The 23,560-nt window shown below is 34.7% G+C and overlaps 1 protein-coding gene across 1 annotated transcript; it reads right to left on the bottom strand.

The window, feature by feature from the left end:
• Positions 1-1,772: 1,772 nt before the first annotated feature.
• On the bottom strand, positions 1,773-23,488 carry LOC115304598 (NKG2-F type II integral membrane protein-like). The gene is made up of 6 exons (XM_029954827.1): positions 23,290-23,488; positions 22,802-22,879; positions 22,268-22,321; positions 21,598-21,746; positions 2,156-2,259; positions 1,773-1,918 (listed from the first exon to the last, which is right to left on the bottom strand). Exons 1-6 carry the CDS (start codon positions 23,474-23,476, stop codon positions 1,789-1,791), a joined length of 702 nt encoding a protein of 233 aa, XP_029810687.1. The 5' UTR covers positions 23,477-23,488; the 3' UTR covers positions 1,773-1,788.
• Between the last annotated feature and the right edge of the window lie 72 nt (positions 23,489-23,560).

Genomic DNA, 23,560 nt, shown 5'->3' with positions numbered 1-23,560 from the left:
AAGATAAGAAATAAATATAAAGAACATAAAGAACATGTTTCTATTCAAAGAGATAAATGTATATGAAATATGAATTTATTTTGCAAATAATAATTGAGTTTAAACTCTTTTACTAGAATTAGGATAGAAAAATCTCTGAATCATTTTCAGATTACTAAAGCTTGTCCTGAATTCTGACAATAACTAGCTGCTTTACCCTCACAAATATCTGCACATCTTAAAACCTTGTTTTCTTCATTATTTACCATTTTATTTTTCACATCAAGTATTTTTCTAAACTTGGTAATAAATAGCGACAGAAGTGAGGCCATAGAGAGTTTAATACAGTAAGAGTTCTTCCAGTCTATCTGAAATCCAGGTGAGGAAAACAAAGGACCAGAAAAAGTACCAAAGGACACTGGTTATTACTCAGTGAAAAACCAGTCTATCAAAAAGGGAACCTAATCTTTGATACTGTTGCACTAAAGCAGATTCGGAAGCTACAGTTTGGTTCTATTCTCTGAGGAAGTGGGCAGACCTGAACGGCTCCTACATAGCAACCCTGTGGTTGTTGCCTGATAACCCTCAGTGCCTGTTAGAGCTTAGTGCTCCCAGCTCCAAATTTATCCCTGGGTGCTCTGTTCTCAGATAATGGATCTGGATCTTAACAACTTGTCTCCCTTGTCAGCGCATTGTCAGTAAAAGACAGTGGAGAGACAGTGCAGCAGAAAGGGCTCTTCTTCCTGGTTTCATGGTGTTTTCGCTCCTTTGGCCAATACGGCTCAGTTGCCAGTTGCACGCTTGCAGGAAGTCCTGTGTAGTCAGCCTCCACAAGTGTCTGTGGTCAGTGCCAGTGAAAGTTTTCTCTCCTCCAGCCTCCACCTGCTAACACTCTGGCAGGGGGTCCTTCCTGCCTGCCAGTCTCTGCTTGAGATTCATCCTCGCCACGTTCAGTCTCTGCACCCTGGAGCTGCTCTGCCGCAGGCCGATCCAGTGCGCATGTGTGTCAGCAAGCTGTGTGTCCCCACATTGTCTTCAAAGACATCTAAATCCCATGGTCGGAGAGTGGACCTGGCTTCCCAGTGACCCCTCCTTTGGGTACTCTCCTTTAACCCTAAAGTATTCTTATAATTTTGTTTCATCCCCTCATGCTAGGCTTTCCCATATAGTTAATAATCCTTTATATCTAACTTCTCCTAGATTCTGTCTCCTAACTCAACACTGACTGATAATCTTGCCACCCTGGGTTATTCAATCTTCATATGCAGCCCCTTTTAGGGCTAGAACAAATCAATTAATTTGGAAATAAGAGTGGGTTTGTTCACTTTACTAAAGGCTTTATAATAACAGTGCTTGATATTATCACTTATAATTCATATATAGTTTATTTTAATCAATAGCCACAGTTTAAAAAAATGGATGATATGTTCCTGAGTATATATTTTTTACATTAATATAAATAAAGATTTTAAAAAGCTTATTAATATAAATAGAGACTTTAAAAAGTTTAGCCCTACTAAGGGTAAAACTTAGGTACCCTTTAGACTTTGGGTGATTACAATGTATCGATGCAGATTAATCCTTGGTAACAAATTCTAGGGAGTGAGGTTGATGGTGAAAGTGGCCATGCACAGGTGCATGCCAGAGGGTTATGGGAAATCTCTGTACCATTCTCCTAATTTTGTTGTGAATCCAAAACTGTTATAAAAATAAAATCTTAAAAAAAAAGAATTCTAAGAAAATAATCATATGGTTTGAAGAAATGAGAAATATGTTCTTTATAGACGGTGAAGCGGCATTATACCAAATTTAGGTATGTTGAAGTGCCTGGTGCTTACAAACATATGTTTTAATTTCTAAGCAAGATTCAAGATAAATTTTTTTGGCATGAGCATAAAAAAATGGACAATTGTTGTCCTTCTCTGTAGACACTGACAACCTGAAATATAGAACATAATATCTAGTTAATATTGGTAATATGTAATTTAAAATCTTAGTGAACAAGCAATTCATTTGGACTCATAGTTACATTTCTAAATCTGAACATTTTCCATATTAATTTTCTATGGAAACACTTCATCGATTGTGTTTATAAAGTTGTTCCATTAAAGCTGTTTTTCTTTTTATATGACAAATTCTCTGAGGCATAAAATAAAGGAGTTGTCAAGACACTTACTGTTTGGAAAAGAATGTTAATCCTTTGGGCAACGCCCATGAATTATCATTGCTTCTTGGGGAAACTCGACACCATGAAGAATAAATGAAGAAGTTCAACATATACTACAAGAAAACAAATTTTATTAGAAGACACATAAAAGCTCTTATACTCATTTGAATTTTGTAGTAACCGATACAATCAATTCTTTGTTACTTTGTAGATTCTTTCAAATTGTAATACAATGCTACACACTGAATACATTATATCTTAGTAGGATTAAGTGAAGAAGAAAAACTGATATGGGCAAGAATTTTGGGTTCTAATAATTGACCTTAGGTAAATAATAACTCGTAAAATATTTATTATTTTAAAAACTCCTAGAGATTCAAGTAAGAAGAACGTTTGTAATCTTGCCTAGGTCTGTTCCCATGCCTCTCCACCTACCAACCCTAGCGCAGTGATCCAAAAAAATTATAGTTTTACCTCTCTCTCTGCCCCTCCCCCAATTTTCTGTGCTCTCTCTCTCTCTCTCCCTCTCTCTTCCTCTCACACACACACAAAATAAATAAATAAACTTTTTGAAAAACTGGACTAAACGAAGGGCACATGGGTGGTTAGGTCAGTTAAGCCTCTGACCTTAGCTCAGGTCATGATCTCACAGTTTGTGAGTTCGAGCCCCGCCTCAGGCTCTGTGCTGACAGCTTGGGGCCTGGAGCCGCTTCAGATTCTGTGTCTCCTCTCTCTGCCTCTCCTCTGCTGATGCTCTGTCTCTCTCTCTCTCTCAAAAATAAATAAATATTAAAATTTTTAATAAAAATTTTAAATAAAATTTTCTAATAAATTTAAAAAAATGGATTAAACACATAAACATAAAATATAAAACTATCAAATTCTTTGGAGAAAACATGGGGGATAAGTAAATAAAATTTTATTTGGCAATGACTTCTTGGATATAATACCAAAAGCACACACTACAAAGGAAAAGACCATTGTAGAAAAATGGGCTACATCAAATTAAAACATATCTGTGCATCAAAGGACATTATCCACAGAATGAAAGACAGAGTGGAAAAATGCTTGCTAATCATCTATCAAAACAAAGGTTTATATCCAAAATATATAAGGAATACTATATCACTAATAAAAACAAAAACCCAAATAAGAAATGGGCAAAGGAATTGAATGGACATTTGAAAGCATATAAATGGTCAAAAAGCATATGAAAAGATGTTCAATATAACTAATAGCAGAGAAATTCAAAGCAAAACCACAATGAGATATCACCTCATACTTATTAGAATGGATACTATTTGGGACAAAACAAGAGTGTCAGTGAAGAGATGGAAAAACTAGGACCCTGGCACATTGTCAGTGGGAAAGTAAATTGGTCAGTCATTATGAAAAAGAGTATGGAGCTCCCTCAAAAATTTAAAAATAGAATTGTCATATGAATCAGCAATCCCACGAGTAGGAAATTTTCTAAAAGAATTGAAACCAAGATCTCAAAGAGACATCTGCACACTCATATTACAGCAGCATTATTCACAAAAGCCAACTGGTAGAAGCAGCCCAAATGTCCACCGATGGATGAATGGAGAAAGAAAGCACAGTATACACATAACAGTGTAATATTATTCAGGCTTAAAAAGGAAGGAAATCCTATCACCTGCTACAACATGGATGAAACTCCAGGATATTATGCTAAGTGAAATAAGCCAGTCACACACACAGACGAATATGATTCCACTTACGTGAAGTATCTAAAGCAGTCGAACGGATAGAAACAGCAAGTAGAATAGTAATTGCTCAGAGTTCGGGGGAAAGTGGAGAAGGCCATTCTGTTCATTGAGTATGGAGTTTCAGTTTTTCAAGGTGAAAGTTCTAGAGATCTGTTGGACAATGCTGTGAATATAGTTAGCACTCGAGAACTGTATGCCTAGTGTTGGTTAAGATGCATGAAATTGTTAAAATGTAGTGGATAAGATGTGAGATGTTGTGTGATTCCAACTACATGATATCCTGGAGAAAATAAAACTATGGAAACAGTAAAAAGATGAGGGGCTGCCAGGGTTTAGCAAGAAGGGCAGGATTAATGGGTGGGAAACAGAGGATTTTTAGGTCAGTGAAACTATATTATATAAATATACAATGATGACATATGTCTTTATGCATTTCTCCAAACTCATAAAATGTACATAATCAAGAGTATACACCTAAATTAAATTATGATCTTTCAGTGATAAAGATGTCTCATGTTCTTGCATCAGCTGTAGCAAATGTACCTCTCTGATAAGAGATATTAATAATAGGAGAGTCTATGCATGTGTAGACAGTAGGGGAATATGGGAAACCTGTGTGCCTTATCTCAGTTTTGATATGAACCTAAAAGTGCTCTCAGAAATAGTTTATTTTTAAATAAATGGGTAATATGAGAAATTTTCTACTATTTTTTCTCACAATTAAAAAATAAAAAGCAAACAAACAAAAAGAGGGCATCTTAAAAGCAACAAGAGAAAAACTACTCATTACATTCAATTACAACTAATAATATGATTAATAGAGAAGTTCTCACCAGAAACTATGAAGAATAAAAACACAGAAGGTGAAAACCAAAGAGCTGAAAGAACTGAAGAAAACAAAAAACAAAACACAAACCAAAACCCCTCAAAAAAAAAAAAAAAAGACCCACAACAAAGTAAAACATAACAAAGAAATCTTGTCACACACAAGTTCCCAATTCAGCAAAACAGTCTTTCAAAAAAGGAGGTGCATGAGGAGCTAACACTTTCTTCTTAGCAGATCTGTTCTCCAAAAATGTTTTTCAAGCTAAGAGGAAATGACAAGAGATGGTGTCCACAAGAAGGAATAAAGATCAATAGAAATGATAAATATGTGTGTAAATTTAAGAGTCTCTGTGTGTGTTTGCTTCTCTTAATTTTTTAAAAGATAAGATTATTTAAAGCCAGCATTATAACACTGCTTGGTTGGGTCTATACCAACCTAGTGCTGGTAACTGAGCAAGCACATCAAAGAGGAAAGAAAACCTTATTTGTTGATTTTTGTGGTGAAAAGTCACTGTGAATGGTTCAAGTCACCAATGTGAAATCATGAACATAGTGTTGAAAAGGATATGCATAATTAGTGTTCAGAAACCAATATTGCCTGGCTTCAGCACAGTTTTAGAAATACACACAGGTTTCCCCTCCAGTCTGAAAGTAGAGCACTTTAATGAAATCATTTGCAAACTGAAATGGCATAGATTGAATAAATTATTATCATTAATGTTTATGCAAAATTTTTAAGCATTCTCAGACTGCCACCTAGGGCACCATCCCTAGACCACTACACCCTGCCTCCAGGCCCAAGCATCACTGGACCTTGTAATCCCAGAATCTGTCACTGGTGCACTTGTTTCACCAGCCAGAGTCACGGTGATTATGCACTGAGATTATCACAGTATCCATGTGATATCGGCACGTCTCCACCCTAGACATCAGTCCCATAGTGACAGCAAGTGAAACTGTGCCCAGGACCCTACACTGTGAAAGTTCCATTTGCACTTGATCCGAGCACTATAGCCCCAATACTGCTTTGAGGGGTTTGAGTGCCAGCGTACCAAGAAGGGTGACCTCAGCTAAACCTCCTCCCATGCACAAGCCAGGAGAGAGTAGAATGGTTTTTTTTTCTTTTTTCTTTTTTTTTAACTGCAGTATAGTCAACATACTATAGCGTTTTATTAGTTTCAGGTACATAATAAAGTGATTCAACATCTCTAAACGTTACTCATTGCTCATCACAGTAAGATTAGTCTTAGTCCCCTTTACTTATTTCACCCATCCCCCTGTCCACTTCCCTTCTAGTAACCATCAGTTTGTTCTCCATAGTTAAGAGTCTGTTTTTTGTTTGTGTCTTTTTTCTTGATTCATTTGTTTTTTTCTTAAATTCCACACATATATGAGATCATGTGGTCTTTGTCTTTCTCTGCCTGTCTGATTTTACTTAGCATTATACTCTTTATATCCATCAAAGTTATTTCAAATAACAAAATTCATTACTTTTTATGCCTGAGAAATATTCCATTTCAATGAACATATTGCCATGGTGTCTATATCTTTTCAAATTAGTGTTTTTACATTCTTTGGATAAATATTCAGTAGTGGAATTTTGGATCATAATTTTTAAATTTTTTAAGGAATATCAACACTGTTTCCACAGTAGGCTGCATCAGTCTACATTCACATTTGTGCACAAGAGTTTCTTTTTCTCCACATCTTTGCCAACAATTGCTGTTTCTTGTGTTTTTTATTTTAGCCATTTTGATAGATATGAGGTGATATCTCATTGTAGCTGTGATTTACATTTCCCTGATGATCAATAATGTCGAACATCTTTTCATGTGTCTGTTGGTCTTCCTTATTTCTTCTTTGGAGAAATGTCTGTTCATTTCTTCTGCCCATATTTTGATTGGAGTATTTGGGTTTTTGTTTTTTTGTTTTTTGTTTTTGTTTTTGTTTTTGTTTTTGTTTTTTTTAATGCTGAGTTGTATATGTTCTTTATATATTTTGAATACTAACCAACCCTTTATTGGAATGTCATTTGCAAATATCTTCTCCCACTACAGTATGCTGTGTTTTAATTTGGTTGTTTCCTTTGTAATGCAGAAGTTTTTAAATTTATTTTGATGTAATCCAAATAGTTTACTGTGCTTCAAGTGACATATCTACAAAAATGATGCTGTGGGCAATATCAGTGAAATTACTGCCTCTGCTCTTTTATGGTTTCAGGTCTCACATGTAGGTCCTCAATCCAATTTGAGTTTATTTTTCTGTATGGTGCAAAAAAGTGGTCCAGCTTCATTGTTTTGCATGTAGCTGTCCAGTTTTCCCAGCACTATTTGTTTAAAAGATTCTTTTTCCCATTGCATATTCTTGACTCTTTTGTCAAAGATTAATGGACCATATATTTCTGAATTTATTTCTGGGCTCTCTACTCTGTTCCATTGATCTCTGTGTCTATCTTTGTGCCAGTAGCATACTGTTTTGATTTTGACAGCTTTGTAGTGTATCTTGAAATTGGGATTGTGATACTTCCAGTGATGCTCTTCTTTTTCAAGACTGCTTTGACTATTGGGCATCTTTTATGGTTCCATATAAATTTTAGGATTATTTGTTCTGGTTCTGTGAAAACTGCTCTTGGTATTTTGATAATATGCACAATTTAACAATATTTGTTCTTCCATAGAATGACTTTTCATTTGTTTGTGTCATCTTCCCTTTCTTTCATCAATGATTTATAGTTTCAGAGTTCCTAACTAGTTGGAAGCCTTTTTTTCTTTGTGTTGCCTGATTTCTATGGCTGGATTTCCAGTACTACATTGAATAAGATTGTGAGTGGACATCCTTTTCTTATTCCTGACCTTAGGGGAAAAGCTTTCAGTTTTTCACCATTGAGGATGATACCAGCTGTGGATTTTCATATATGGCCTTTATTATGTTGAGAGATGTTCCCCCTAAATAGCCTTGGTTGAGAATTTTTAACAAAAATGAATGTTGTATTTTGTCAAATTATTTTTCTCCAACTATTAAAATGACAAAATGGGTTTTATTTTTTTCTCTTGTTAATGTAACGTATCACATTGATTGATTTACAAATATTGACTATTTGCAGCCCCGGAATAAATTCCACTTGATTAATGTGAATAATTTTTTAGTATATTGTTGAATCTAGTTTGCTAATGATTTATTGAGGATTTTTGCATCTATGTCTATCAGAGATAGTAGCCTATGGTTCTATTTTTTTTCTAGTGTCATTATCTGGTTTTGGTATCAGGGTAATGCTAGTCTTATAGAATGAATGTAGAAGCTCTCCTTCCACTTCTATTTTTTGAAATAGAGAAGAATAAGAACTCTTTAAGTGTTTGGCAAATTCACCTGTGAAATCATCTGGTCCTGGAAGTTTTTTGTTACTGTTTCATTGCAGGTAATCAGTCTGTTCAACTTTTCTATTTCTTTCTGTTCAGTTTTGGGATGTTATATGTTTCTAGGAATTTCTTTTAGGTTGTCCAGTTTGTTGTAATACAATTTTTCATGATCTTCTTTACAATCCTTTGTATTTCTGTATCAAATAAATAAAATTTGATTTCTCTCTCTCTCTGTCTCTCAATGAATCTGGTTAGAAGATTATCAATTTTCTTGGTCTTTTCAAAAGACTGGGTCTGGGTTTCATTGATCTGGTCTATTGTTTGTTTGTTTACCTTCCATATCATTTATTTCTGCTCTAATCTTTATTATTTACACTCTTCTGCTGGCTTTTCCTTTGTGTTTCTTTACTTACTCCTTTCTTTACTTACTCCTTTAGGTATAATGTTTGATTGTTTATTTAGGATTGTTCTTCTTCTTCATGTAGACCTGTATTGTTATAAACGTTCCTGTTAAACAGTTTTTGCTGCATCTCAAAGAATTTGCACCGTTGCATTTTCAGTTTCATTTGCCTCCATTATTTTTTATTTCCTCTTAGATTTCTTCATTGTGCCATTTACTGTTTAGTAGCATGAAATTTAACATTCATGTATTTGTGTTCATTCCAGATTTTTCCTTGTGGTTGGTTTCTAATTTCATAGTATTGTGGTCAGAAAAGATGCCTGGTATGATTTCAATGTTTTCCAATTTGCTGAGACTTACTTTGTGGCCTACGCTGGAGAATGGGAAAAACTGAGAGCTTTCCACCTAAAGTCAGAAACACAAGAGGGATGTCCACTATCACCACCAGTGTTCAACATAGTGTTGGAAGTTCTAGCCTCAGTAATCAGACAGCAAAAAGAAATAAAAGCCATCCAAATCAGCAAGGAAGAAGTCAAACCTTCACTCTTCATAGACAACAAGATACTCTATGTTGAAAATCCCAAGACTCCACCAAAAACCTGCTAGAACAGATTCAGGAATTCAGCAATGTCTCAGGATATAAAACCAATGTACAGAAATTGGTTGCACTTCTATACACTAATAATGAAGTAGTAGAAAGAGAAATCAAGGAATCGACCCCATTTACAATTGCACCACAAACCATAAAATATCTAGGAATAGCTGTAACCAAAGAGGTGAAAGATCTTTATGCTGAAAACTATAGAAAGCTTATAAAATAAATTGAAGAAGACACAAATAAATGGAAAAATAGTCCATGCTCATGGTTTAGAAGAACAAATATTGTTAAAATGTCAATAATACCCAAAGAAATCTACAAATTTAGTGGAATTCCTAACAAAATAACACCAACATTCTTTACAGAACTAGAACAAACGGTTCTAAAACTTGTATGGAACCACAAAAGACCCTGAGTAGCCAAAGTGATCTTGTAAAAGAAAATGAAAGCTGGAGGCGTCACAATTCCACACTTCAGGCTGTATTACAAAGCTGTAATCATCAAGACGGTATGGCACTGGCACAAAAACAGACATATATATCAATGGAACAGAATAGAAAACCCAGAAATGGACCCACAAATGTTTGGCCAACTAATCTTTGACAAAACAGGAAAGAGTATCCAATGGAAAAAAGACAGTCTCTTCAGCAAATAGTGTTGGGAGAACCGGACATTGACATGCAGAAGAATAAACCTGGACCATTTTCTTACACCATACATAAAAATAAGCACAAAATGGATGAAAGAACTAAATATAAGGCAAGAAAACATCAAAACCTTGCAGGAGAAAACAGACAGCAACTTCTTTGACTTCACCCACAGCAACTTTCTACTATACATGTCTCCAGAGGTAAGGGAAACAAAAGCAAAAATGAACTATTGGGACCTACTCAAAATAAAACCTACTGCACAGCAAAGGAAACCACCAACAAAATTAAAAGGCAACAGATAGAATAGGAGAATATATTTGCAAATGACATATCAGATAAAGGGCTAGTATCCAAAATCTATAAAGAACTTACCAAATTCACCACCCCCGAAAAACAAGTAATCTAGTGAAGAAATGGACAAAAGACAAGAACAGACACTTCTCCAAAGAAAACATCCAGATGGACAACAGATACATGGAAAGATGCTCAACATCACTCATCATCAGGGGAATACAAATCAAAACCACAATACGATATCACCTCACACTTGTCAGAATGGCTAGAATTAACAACTCAGCAAACGACAGATGTCGAGTATGCAAAGAAAGAACACTTTGGCACTGCTGTTGGGAATGCAAACTGGCCAGACACTCAGGAAAACAGTATAGAATTTCTCAGAAAAACAAAAAATAGAGATACCCTATGACCCAGCAATTTCACTCGTAGGTATTTATCCAAAGGATATAAAAATGAGGATTCAAAGGGGAACATGCACCCCAATGTTTATAGCAACACTGTCAACAGTAGTCAAATTATGGAAAGAGCCCAAATGTCCCTCAACTGACAATGGATAAAAAAGATGTGATATACAGATATATATATATATATTACTCAGTGATCAAAAAGAATAAAATCTTGCCATTTGCAACAATGTTCATAGAGCTAGAGTGTATTATGTTGAGCAAAATAAGTGAAAGAAAGATATATGATTTCACTCATCTGTAGAATTTAAGAAACACAACAAATGAACATACGAGAAGGGAAGGAAAAATAAGATAAAAACAGAAGGGGAAGCAAACCTTAAGAGACTCTTAAATACAGAGAACACACTGACGGTTGCTGGAGGGGTGCTGGGCAGGGTGATGGACATTAAGGAGGGCACTTGTTGAGATGAGCACTGAGTGTTATATGGAAGTAGTGAATTCTACTCTTGAAACCATTATTACACTAAAAGTTAACTAACTTGTATTGAAATAAAATTTAAAAAACAATAAATAAATTTCCAAGTGTTAAGCCAGGTTGATTATAAGAACTGGTTTTTGAAGCCAAATGTTATAGGGATTTATCTTCACTGAATATGTTCCCCATGCCTGGGGTGCTTTGTGGGAGGGTCTTTTTATTTCCTCTCTCCACACCCATGGCATCCCTTCCTCTCATGCATGGTCCTGAGGATCTTCTTACCTCATGACTGATTCTTTGGACTTCCTACCCTCTGGATGTGGCCTCTTTTCTACATTCAGCTGTCCAGAGTCTGCTCTATATGTCTTTGGGTCATTTTCTAGGTTATTTACATTGATGTGGGTGTTATCTAGTTTTGTCCATGAGATGAGATTAGCTTAAGGTCTTCCTACTCTGCCTCTTCCCCAGAATTTAAGATACTATTTTCAAAGTGATCAAAGGCAAAAAGTAACTGTCAACCAAGAATATCTTATTCAGCAAAGCTTTCATTCAAAAATAAAGGAGAGATCAAGAATTTACCACCATCCCAGGGGATAGTGGATTGGATTAATTTCTACTCTGGCCATAGGTGACAGTCACAGGATTATAACAACATGTCTAGAATATGTCACCAAAAGCACAGGCACCAAAAATTAAATAAAAAGTGAGACTACATTGAAATAAAGAGCTTTTGCACAGCAAAGGGAACAATCAATAAGTCGAAAAGACAACATATTGAATGGAAGAATATAATTGCAAACCATACATCTGACTATTTTCCAAAATATATAAATAACTCTTTCAACAGTATAGCTAAAAAGAAACTAATCCAATTTTAAAAATGGCATACAGATCTGAGTAGACACTTTTCTGAAGACGTAGAAATGGCCAGTAGGTACATGAAAAGGTGCTCAACATATGATTCATCAGGGAACTACAAATTGATGAGCATAAAGCAATGGGATAATCACTTCACATCTGTTCAGATGGCTTTTATCAAAAAGAGAAAAGATAACTAATACTGGTAGAATGTGAAGAACAGGAAAACTTTTGGTGAGAATGTAAATTGGTGTAGCCAAAGACTCTTGGGACAAAAGAGCTGCTGGGTACCATTTCCCTCCCCCTGACCCTCAGCAGAGGCACAAAGACACCTGCTGAGGGCAGCTAACCCAGACCCTGGTTGTTTAGCCTTATTTGTTCCAAATCCTATGCCTCTCTGCTCTAGTAAAACTGCCCTTTTGGATCAAACCTGCATCAGTCCTAGCGCAGCAAGAATATCCTCCAGAAGACCAGCACAGATCCTTGCCATATCAGGTCACTATCATTTGAAGTTTTAAAAGTCATAAGGTTTGGGGACACCTGGGTGGCTCAGTTGGTTAAGTGCCAACTTCAGCTCAGGTCACAATCTCACAGTTTGTGGGTTTGAGCCCTGCATCAGGCTCTGTTCTGACAGCTGAGAGCCTAGAGCCTGCTTCAGATGCTGTGTCTTCCTCTCTCTCTGCCCCTCCCCCACTCACACTCTGTTTCTCCCTGTATCTCAAAAATAAATAAACATTAAAAAACTTTTTAAGTCATAAGGATTGGCTGTGACCGAGCACGAAGTGTATTACACTGATCCAGGCAGGCAAGCAACCTGGAGACAGACAATGTGAAAATAGTGATCTGAAATACACATGGGATGCATGATGAATATTCACTTTTCTGGGAGGCCTTCCTTGAGAGCAGCAAACAGACCCCCCCCTTGGGGGACAAAGGAGATGACTGGTGCCATTTCCCTCCCTGCTCCCAGCATAAACTAAATTCAGTAAACAGCACAGTGCCAACACTGGCTGCCTAACCTACTTACACCAAGTCCCACCCATTGCACTCTGCTGATACTGCTTTTATTGGGCAAGTGTGCCTACAGACCAGTGCAGTGGACTCTTTCCCCAAAAGACCAGCAACCCCTGCACCACACACACACACACACACCACATCTACATAGAGTTTGCATAGAGTTTTTCAAATATTCAGTACTAGTGGGAATAACATCAGGACTCATTTAACAAGCAAAGAAAAAGCACACCAAGTTAATACTCACAACATGCTGGCCAAATTCCAAACAGTGCCCACTGTAGGCAAGGAGAAACTCTGCAAATAACTGACCTGAGGGATAGAACAGCCAAAACACAGCAGCAGAAAGCAAGAAGCTTACACCAGAAACAATTCCTGAAGTGTCAGGCCCTGGACATTATATAACCTCTTATTCATAATACCATTACTTTCAGGAACAGTTAACATAACGGGATTTTTTAACACAGAAAAGAGGAAAGAGACCTAGAAAAAATGTCAAACTGGAGGAAATCACCCAAAAGAAAGAAGAAGAAAAGGTCATGGCCAGAGACATATTTGAAATAGATATAAGGAATATGCCTAATGCAAAATTTAAAGGAATAATCATGAGGATACTTGCTGACCTTGGAAAGCATGAAGGACATCAGGGAGACACCACAGTGATAAGAGAGCTAAAAAACCATCAGGCAGACATTTAAAATGCAATAACTGAGATATGAAAGATGATTGATTGTAATGACTAAAAGGATGGAAGAAACAGAGGAATGAATAAGTGGTATAGAAGATAAAATTGTGAAAACAATGTAGCTGAACAAAAGAGGAAAAGAATGATGAATCATGAGACTAGGCTTGGGGGAAAATGATTTTATCAAATGAAGTAAATTTGTATCATCGGAGTCCCAGAAGGAGAAGAGGGACAAAATGTGACAAAAGTTTTATTTAAGGAAATTATAGCTGAAAGCTTCCCTAATCTGTGGAAGGAAACAGACAGGCACGGAGAACTCTCATCAATCAACAAAAGCAGGCCACACCAAGACATAGTTTAATTAAATTTGTAAAATATAGTTATAAACAAAATATCCTAAAGGTAAAAGACAAAAGAAGTCCCTAGCTTACAAGGTAAGACAAATATGGTTAGCAGCAGCTCTCTCCACAGAAACTTGGTAGCCAAGAAGTGAGTGGCATGATATATTTAATGTGCTAAATGAAAAAAAAATATGCAGTCAAAAATATTCTATCGAGCAAGGCTATCATTCAGAATAGAAGAATAGATAAAGAGTTTCTCAGACAGAAAACAAACAAACAAAAAACTAAAGGAGTTCATGATCACTAAACCAGACTTGTAAAAAATATTACAGGTGATTTTTTGAGTGAGGGGAAAAAAGAGACCAAAAGCAACAAAAACTAGAAAGAAACAGAGAAATCTCCAGAAACAACAACAAAATTAGTGATAAAATGAAACTAAATACATATCTATCAATAATTAATTTGAATGTAAATGAACTAAATGCTCCAATCAAAAGACATAGAGTGTCAGAAAGAAAAAAAAGACCCATCTGTATGCTGTCTACAAGAGACTCATTTTAGACCTAATGACACCTACAAATTGAATGCAGAGATATTTATCATGCAAATAGAAGTCATACTTATATCAACAAAATGATATTTTAAACCAAAGATTGTAACAACCTCTGAAGAAGGGCACTATATCGTAATGAAGGGGATTATCCAACAAGAAGTTCTAACGACTATAAATATTGATGTCCCCAACATGAAAGCATCCAAATACATAAGGCAATTAATGATAAACATAAAAGAATTCACTGAAAATAATACAATAATAGCATATGACTTTGTACTCCCCCTCCTTACAGCAATGGACAGATCATCAAAGCAGAAAATCAACAAGGAAACAGTGTCCTTGAATGGCACTCTGGACTGGATGGACTTCACAGATACATTAAGAACATTTCATCCTAAAGCAGCAGTATATACATTCTCTTCATTGAACATGGTATATTCTCTAGAATAGACTACATACTATGTCATAAATGAGGTCTCAACAAGTACAGGAAGATTGAGATGATACCATATATATAATCTGAACAACACTATGAAAGTTGAAGTCAAACGCAAGAAAAAAAAACTTGGAAAGGCCACAAATACTTGGAAGTTAAATGACACGCTACTAAAGAATGAATGCATTAGTCAGGAAGTGAAGGATAAATTAAAAAAAAACAATACATGAAAATGAATGAAAAGGAAAACACAATGATCCAAAACCTTTGCAATGAAGCAAAAGTGGTCCTAGGAGGGAAGTATAGAGCAATACAGGTCTACATCAAGAAACGAGAATAATCTCAATTAAAAAACCTCACCTTACACCTAAGAAGCTAGAAAAAAAAAGTAAAAACTAGCAGAAGAATAGAAATAATAAAGATTAAAGCAGAAATGAATGATATAGAAACAAACAAATCCCCAAACAAACTAAAGTTCAGGGCTAGATGGCTTCACTGGGGAATTCTATCAAACATTTAAAGAGTTGATACCTATTTTTCCTAAATTATCCAAAAAACAGAAATGGAAGGAACACTTCCAAACTCATTCTATGGGGCCAGCATTACCCTGATTCTAAAGATAAAGACCCTACCAATAGAGAGAACTATGGACCAATATCCTAGATGAACATGAACGCAAAATTTCTCAACAAACTACTAGTCTATTGAACCCAACAGTACATTAAAAGAATCATTCACCATGATCAGGTAAGATGTATTCCTTAACTACAATGGTGGTACATTATTTTTAAATCAATAAGTGTGACACAGAACATTAATAAAAGAAAGGATAGGAAACTTATGATCCTCTCAATAGATGCAGAAAAAACATTTGACAAAGTACAACATCCAGCCATGATGACTCAACATGATAACCCTCAACAAAGGAGGGATAGAGGGAACATGCCTCAACATAATAAAGGCCATATAGGAAAAACCCACAGCTAACATAATCGTCAATGGGGAAAAACTGAGAGCTCTTCCTCTACAGGTAGGAATAAGACAGGGATGTCCACTCTCACCATTGTTATTTAACATAGGACTGGAAGTCCTAGTCTCAGCAATCAGATAACAAAAAGAAATAAAAAGCACCCAGATCAGCAAGAAATAAGTCAGATTTTCACTATGTCTAGGTGAGATTATACCCTTTACAGAAAACCCAAAAGATTCCAACAAAAAATTGCTTGAACTAGTATACAAATTCAGCAAGTTGCAGAATACAAAATCAATGAACAGAATTCTGTTGCGCTTCAATACACCAAAACTAAAGCATCAGAAAAAGACATTAAAGAATCAATTCCATTAAAAATTGCACCCCAAACCATAAAATACTTAGGAATAAATCTAACCAACCAGGTGAAAGATCTGTACTTAAATAACTATGAAACACTAATGAAAGAAATTAGAAGGTGACACAAATAAATGAAAAAAAACATTCCATGATCGTGGATTGGAAGAAAAGATATCTTTAAAATGTCTAAACTGTCTAAAGCAATCTATAGATTTAATGTAATCCCTATAAAAATACCAATGCTGTTTTTCAAAGATGTAAAACAAACAATCTTAAAATTTGTATTCAACCACAAAACCCCTGCCTGAATAGCCAAATCAATCTTGAAAAAGAAAAACAAAGCTGGAGGCATCACAATTTTGGTCTTTAAGATGTATTACAAAGTTGTAGTGATCAAGACAGTATGGTATTGGCACAAAAATAGATCAATAGAAAAAAATAGAAAATTCAGAAATGACCCACAACTATATGGTCAACTAATCTTTGATAAAGCAGGAAAATCTATCCAATGGAAAGAAGATGGTGTTGGGAAAAACGGACAGAAACATGCAAAGAAATGAAACAGGATTGGTTTCTTACACCATACAAAAAATAAATTCGAAATGGATAGAAGGTCTGAATGTGAGACAGGAAACTGTCAAAATCCTAGAGAAGAACACAGTCAATAACCTCTTTCATGTCGGTCATAGCAACTTCACATTAGATATATCTCCTGAGGTATAGGAAACAAAATAAAAAATGAACTATTTTATCTTCATCAAGATAAAAAGCTTCTGGATAGAGAAAGAAGCAATCAACAATACTAAAAGTCAATCTTCGATCTGAGAGAAGATATTTGCAAATGATATCTGATAAAGGCTGAATATCCAAAATCTATAGAGAACGTATAAAACTAAACACCCCCAAAAAATAATCAAGTGAAAAAGTGGGCAGAAGACATGAATAGGCATTTTTCCATAAAAGACATGCAGATGGCTAGCTAATAGATATGTGAAAAAAATGTTCAACATCATTGATAATCAGGAAATATTACAACGAGGTATCAGCTCACACCAGGCAGAATGGCTAAAATGAACCACACAGGAAACAACAGGTGTTAGCATGGATATGGAGAAAGGGCAACCCTGTGGTACTGTTGGTGGGAATGCAAACTGGTGCAGCCACTCGGGAAAACAATATGGAGGTTCCTGAAAAAGTTAAAAATAAAACTACCCTATGATCCAGCAATTGCATCTCTAAGTATTTACCCAAAGGTTAAAAAATACGGATATGAAAGTATACATGTACCCCCCCAATGTTTATAGCAGCACTATCAGCAATAGCCCAGCTATGGAAAGAGCCCAAATGTCTATTGACTGATGAATGGATAAACAAGAGGTGTTACATGTATACAATGGAATACTACTCCAAAAAAAAAAAAGATATTTTGCCATTTGTAATGTGGATGGAGCTACAGAGTACTATGCTAAGATAAATAAGTCATACAGAGAAAGACAATTACCATATAATGTATGCTTTTACTCATATGTGGAATTTAAGAAACAAAACAGATGAATCTAGGGGAGAAAAAAGAGAGACAAACTAGAAAATAGACTGAAATTTAGAGAACAAACTGATAATTACTGGATGGGGGTTGGGTGGGCAGGTAGATTAAATGAGCGATGGGTACTAAGGAGGGTACTTGTAATGGCGCTGCGTATTATATGTAAATGATGAATCACTAAATTCTACATCTGAATCTAATATTACACTATATGTTAACTTACTGTAATTTAATAAATTGGAAAAACAAATGATATGACTTCTCTGTTGCAGAAGGCATTCAATAAAACTAATATTGTTATTTTGAAAATAAAACTCTTAAAAAAAATAAATGGAAATAACCATGGAAAGATCTAGGATAGTCAAGACAACTAAGCAGAATTAATATATATGTATTTTTTTAAAAAGGATAGTTTTTAAACAGGAAATTGGAATAAAAATACATAACTAGGTTAATGAAACAGATTAGAATGTGAAAATTTATACCCACACATATAGGGAATGCAGATTTCAACAAAGATGCATAATCATTCACTGGAGAAAGTATAGGTTTTTCAACAAATGCTGTGGAAATATCTGACTATCAAATAATAATTATATACCCTAAACTCCATACAAAAATCCTCCAAATTGATTGTTAACCTAAGTGTAAACCATATAATTCTTTAAGTTTTAGATAGACTTTTTAGATAGAACTCCAGAAACATGATCCAAAGAAGAATAAATTGATGAAATGTACTTCATCAAAATAAATTTCTGCTTTTTGAAGATAAAGCCAAATCACAAACTTGAAGGAAATAACTTCCAATCATATATCCAATAAAAGACTTGCAGACTGGATACATAAAGAATTCTCAAAATGCAATAAGAAAAGTTAAATATGGGGCACCTGGGTGGCTCAGTCGGTTAAGTGTCCAACTTCAGCTCAGGTCATGATCTAGCGGTTCGTGGGTTCGAGCCCCGTGTCAGTCTCTGTGCTGACAGCTAGCTCAGAGCCTGGAGCCTGTCTTCAGATTCTGTGTCTCCCTCTCTCTATGACCCTCCCCTGCTCATGCTGTCTCCCTCTCTCTCTCTCTCAAAAATAAATAAAACATTAAAAAATTAATCTAAAAAAGAAAAGGAAAAGTTAAATATAATCAAATATGTCACTAACTACATCACCAAGAAACATATATGGATAGCAAATGAATATAGAAAAAGATGCTCAAAATTGTTTGTCTTGGGAATATTCAAATTAAAACGACCACAGACCAGACCTCCTGTTTTGGAAAAATTTAGAGGATAGACTTTTCCTCATTCATCCCACTAAATTAATAGCTCTATAATAAGACAACATAAGAAGATTCAGAAAGGTAATGAGAAAGCTGACAGATCTCAGCATGCAAGAGTTGAGGAAGGGACATGGTGGTGAGCTCCCTGGAATTTCTCTTTACCTCACCCATCTCAGACTGGCTCTCGAGAGGCTAGCAAACTGCAGACACCAACAGGTACAAGCAAAAGTCCCCAGAATGTTTTTTCTTTCCAGCCAAAATATTGGGGAAAAGGCGTACTGAAAAGACAAAAAATTTTTTGATACCAACTGCATTATTCCAATCCAAAACCACTGACGATCCAATAAAAATATAACTCAGAAGTGCAGGGGAAATCAAGAGATCCTTCAATAAAGAAAAACTAAGAAAATGTATTACCACCAGACCCACTCCGAAAGAACTGCTAAAGGGAATTATCTAAACAGAAGTTAAATGATTAAAGGAGTCCTGGATCATCAGGAAGTAAGAGGGAACCAAAGAAAGATTAAAACTATCATTAGTCTTAATGGACTTTCCTTCATCTCTTGTGTTTTCTAAATTGTTTGATATTTGAAGCAAAATTATAACATCCATTGATTCTCAATGTAAATAGAGAAATATTTAAGACAATTCTATTGTAAATAGTACACAGTAAAGGGACATAAAGAAAAGTAAGGCTCTACATTTTACTTAAGATGCTGTGGGTTGTGATAGACTGTAGTTGTGAGACATATATACATATATAATTATATAAAGATATATAATAGATTACTATCTTATAAAGAATGCTAGTGCTTATATACTTACATATATTACTTTATATATCAAAATTAAATGCAAAGAAAATATCTACTTTGCTATAAATTTTATTCAGTTTGGTAATGATGCAGAAAAGTATAACCTTCACTTTTATCTCATAGCATCACAAATACAGCATTGCAAAAACTAAATTCCCAAATGGATAATAAATCCTAATTAACAGTTAATTAATTAATTAATTAATTAAATTCTAGAAAGTAATATAAGAGATTATATTCATAAACTAACTTATGAAGTGGGTCCAAAACAAGTGTGGTAGGGTACCTTCCTAAAGAAAGAAAGGAAAGAAAATAGAACAACTCAAGGCAACCTTGCTATTTGATATGTGACAATATCCCTCACAACCTGTAACATGAGACGACTTTAATCAGACTGCATGTTTGTGTGTTACCATATATGGGAGACAAAGAAGTAAAAAATATATTAAAAACACCATGCCACATGGTGTTCGGGGCTCAGTTCTTTGGGCGCAAACCCAACTGAGTGGTGCTGGCTGGAAGAAAGTTTCTTCCTGGAAAGAAAAGCCTCCATGTCACTACTCTCTGTGTGAGAATCCTGCTACATGAGCACCAATGCCCAAAATGATAAATTGAGTTATAGTAACATTAATAAATTTTGGTCATTAAAAGACTCCACTACGAAAGTAAACATGCAAGTCACAAGAGTCACAAAGCCATTTGCATCTTAAAAACTAAAATAAAGAGCTCATATTTAAAATATGACAAGGACTTCTCATCAGAGAAAAGAAGACACCCTGTAGGAGAAATGGGCAAGAAACACACACGAGCACTTCTCATTAACAAAAAAGAGACAATTCTAATGAGTTACAGCCCAGAAAACAGCACTGTTATAAAACAACCAGAGCTTATATTAATTTTGTCAGACTACTGTGTTTTGGATCAAGAACCTATTTGGTACAATGTGTATTTACACAATAAACTAGAAAAAGGTTAGAATAATGTAATAAATTGAAATACACACATACCTATGAGAGTGCAATTTCATTCTAATGTTTGGAGGAAAATGTGTTATGATTATACATAAATACAATGATAGTGTTATATTTCTACATTATTATTTTATTAAGATAAATATAATATTTACATGCCTAACTATAATATGTTATATACTATGTAGTTATGCTTCATATATATCATTACAAATATAATATGTAAAAAAGATATAGTAAAGGCTTTTCTTTTTTTAAAGTTTTATTTTATGTAATCCATATACACAATGTAAGGACTTAACAACCCCCAAATCAAGATTTGCATGAGTCAACCTGACCTGACTGAGTCAACCAGGTGCCCCAAAAAAGGCTTTTCATAAAATAATTCTTTATAATGTCCACACCCCATATTAAAAGTAAACTAAAGTTGTATCTGAGAATAGGTTTTAAAATGTCATGTTCATATAAGACAGCAGTGAAAATTCACAAACTATAGACAATTGCAATCGTATAGATGGATTACAAATATATAAGTGAAGGAAAACACACATAAAAATGCATACTGCATGATTCCTTTGATATAAAGTCCAAAAATATTTCATAATATTGAAATTGGCAGGGCTGACAAAGGCTTGATGTGTGTGGTAAAATTAAATAGTAAAGTTTATTTCAGGCAAAGGAGCATTTATAGAAGCACAATTTTCCATGAAAAGCAAGAGGAAATTATCAAGTATACATAAAAATATAAAAATATAAAAATATCATAGTCAAACTAGGTAATATTAACAGACTTTAAAATAAACTATAAATATATACAAAACTATGAATGAACTCTACAAATATTATATTAACTGACAAGCTATTAATAAAGTCAGGAAACATTTAAAATCTTACCATTTCTTCTTCATCATCTATGTAGAGCAGATTAGAGTTTTTAGAAGCACAGGACGTCAAACTCTCATTCCATGGTTTTCTTTCAGTGCTAATGTAATAGCAATTGTTGGAATAGGTGAACCACTCTTTTGGACAACCACAGTGATTTGCTGGAGAAAGATTATGGGATATTATCCAGAAGCACTTTGTATATTAACAAATTCCCATTAATTTACATAGTCATATGCAGATACACATGTGTACATATTAATGCACACTCACAGGATGGTATAATAAAAGAATATGCTCACACACACGCAGAGAATGGTCAGCCTCTCCTTCCTTAATTTATGTGTCCATAGAAAGCAAACACACAAAAATATCCATCTCAGCATGTCCTGAGATAACTGAACCAAGCCACTGTTTTAGAATAACAAAGTGATATATCTCTTATCATGTTATACCAGATAGAAATTTGAGGAACTCGGTAACACTGGACATGCTAATTTTAAATGAGTACCTCTTCATATTGTTGCCTGAGAAGTGATACGCTCCTATAATCATTATTTCTAAACTATTATTCCCAGTTTTGTGATTAATTTTCCTCCAAAAACTCCAGTATCATTGTTGCCCAGCCAAAAGTAGAGATAAAATAGAAACTATGTTAATATTAGAATTTATCACTTTGTACCTTTCTGGATCTTCGTTGTGAGGGACAAATTTTTCTGCTCCGGTATTTCAATAGCTGAAAAAATGAAAGGAATCCTCATTAAATTTAATATTGAACTAAATACGTTGTAATGACTTGAGTTTCTTAATTTAAAACTTTCTGTATTGTTTAGAATTAGAAAGCTCTGTAATGAAATTTATTTTACGAAGCAATATTAATAAAGTAATGAAGATTTGGGAGAAAATATTTCAAAAGCCTACACAACCAAACCTCACCATTTCTTCAGTACTTCATTTAATTAATCTCAAGAATTAATTTGTATTTCTCAATGATATTTCTCCTAGATCACCTCTTTGAGTAAAGAAATCTAAATATATGTGTAATGCTCTCTACAATTATTCTTAATTTATATTTTTGACAAATTCAGATAACTATTGCACATTTAGAGCACATATGCATCAAAATGAAAATTCTATTTCATAATAGTAGGAGATATTTTGAGGCTCTGACAATCATTAAAATGAAAAATTCCCAAATAGTCATTCAAACACTTACAGGTAACAACTACTATTGTTACTACAGTGGATATCAAGACAAGGCAGATGATTCCCAGGATCCTAGCAATGAGCTTCCCTGGAAATAATAGTAAATATTAAGAAGAGAAATGAAAACACTGAGAAAGGATGGAGGGGAAATAATCATTTAGGAAAGTTACATATAAAAGAACCACAGATGCATAGGGAGTCACAAATAAACTTGGACCCAAAGCTCCCTATCTACCATCATAATCTTCTCTCAGAATATACTAATGCATTTTCAGTAAAGGTAAATCTCCATGAGTGATTGGTCAAAGACTACAAATTACAATAGCTGAGTAAAGTTAGTCCTCAGATTTCAATTAGAATGCCATTATTCAACTTCAAGCTCTGATCTTCACAAATGAAAATATGTGAGATCATTCCCTACTCATTCTCTAGACCCCTGCACCCTAACTGCACATCTTAGAACAGTTAGTTACACTGTGTGTATGTTAAATTTTTTACCTTTGCAGTGATAGTTTTTGTCATTCCCTTGAAGATCCTGAGAAGCATTTTGAAGATTTAATTCTGCATAGATTATTTCCTGCTCAGTTACTGAAATGGAACTTTTAGTGCCCTTAGTTTTCATTTGCTGTCCCTTTGAATCTTTCATCAGATTAAGTTCTGCATAAGTACCTGCTTGGTTATTCATGTCTGCAGCTGAGGAAGGTCAGGCACAGTGCTGTCTGAAACCGCACTGAAGGTCTTGATAAAGAGGGTGTGTAATGTATTGACA

The sequence above is a fragment of the Suricata suricatta genome, chromosome 10 (genome assembly GCF_006229205.1).
Source record: "Suricata suricatta isolate VVHF042 chromosome 10, meerkat_22Aug2017_6uvM2_HiC, whole genome shotgun sequence".
In the NCBI taxonomy this organism is placed as follows: Eukaryota; Metazoa; Chordata; class Mammalia; order Carnivora; family Herpestidae; genus Suricata; species Suricata suricatta.
The sequence above is the reverse complement of the archived record's forward strand: the minus strand, read 5'-3'. Positions and strand labels throughout refer to the sequence as shown.

What these genes read in the sequence shown, in the direction of transcription:
- LOC115304598 (XM_029954827.1), bottom strand. Translation starts at nt 23,476, where the DNA reads ATGAATAACCAAGCAGGTACTTATGCAGAACTTAATCTGATGAAAGAT. An exon ending in TAGATGATGAAGAAGAAATG is followed by an intron (nt 2,260 to 21,597) that starts GTAAGATTTTAA and finishes GTTTTCTTGTAG; the next exon opens with TATATGTTGAACTTCTTCAT. An exon ending in TTAACATTCTTTTCCAAACA is followed by an intron (nt 1,919 to 2,155) that starts GTAAGTGTCTTG and finishes TCTATATTTCAG; the next exon opens with GTTGTCAGTGTCTACAGAGA.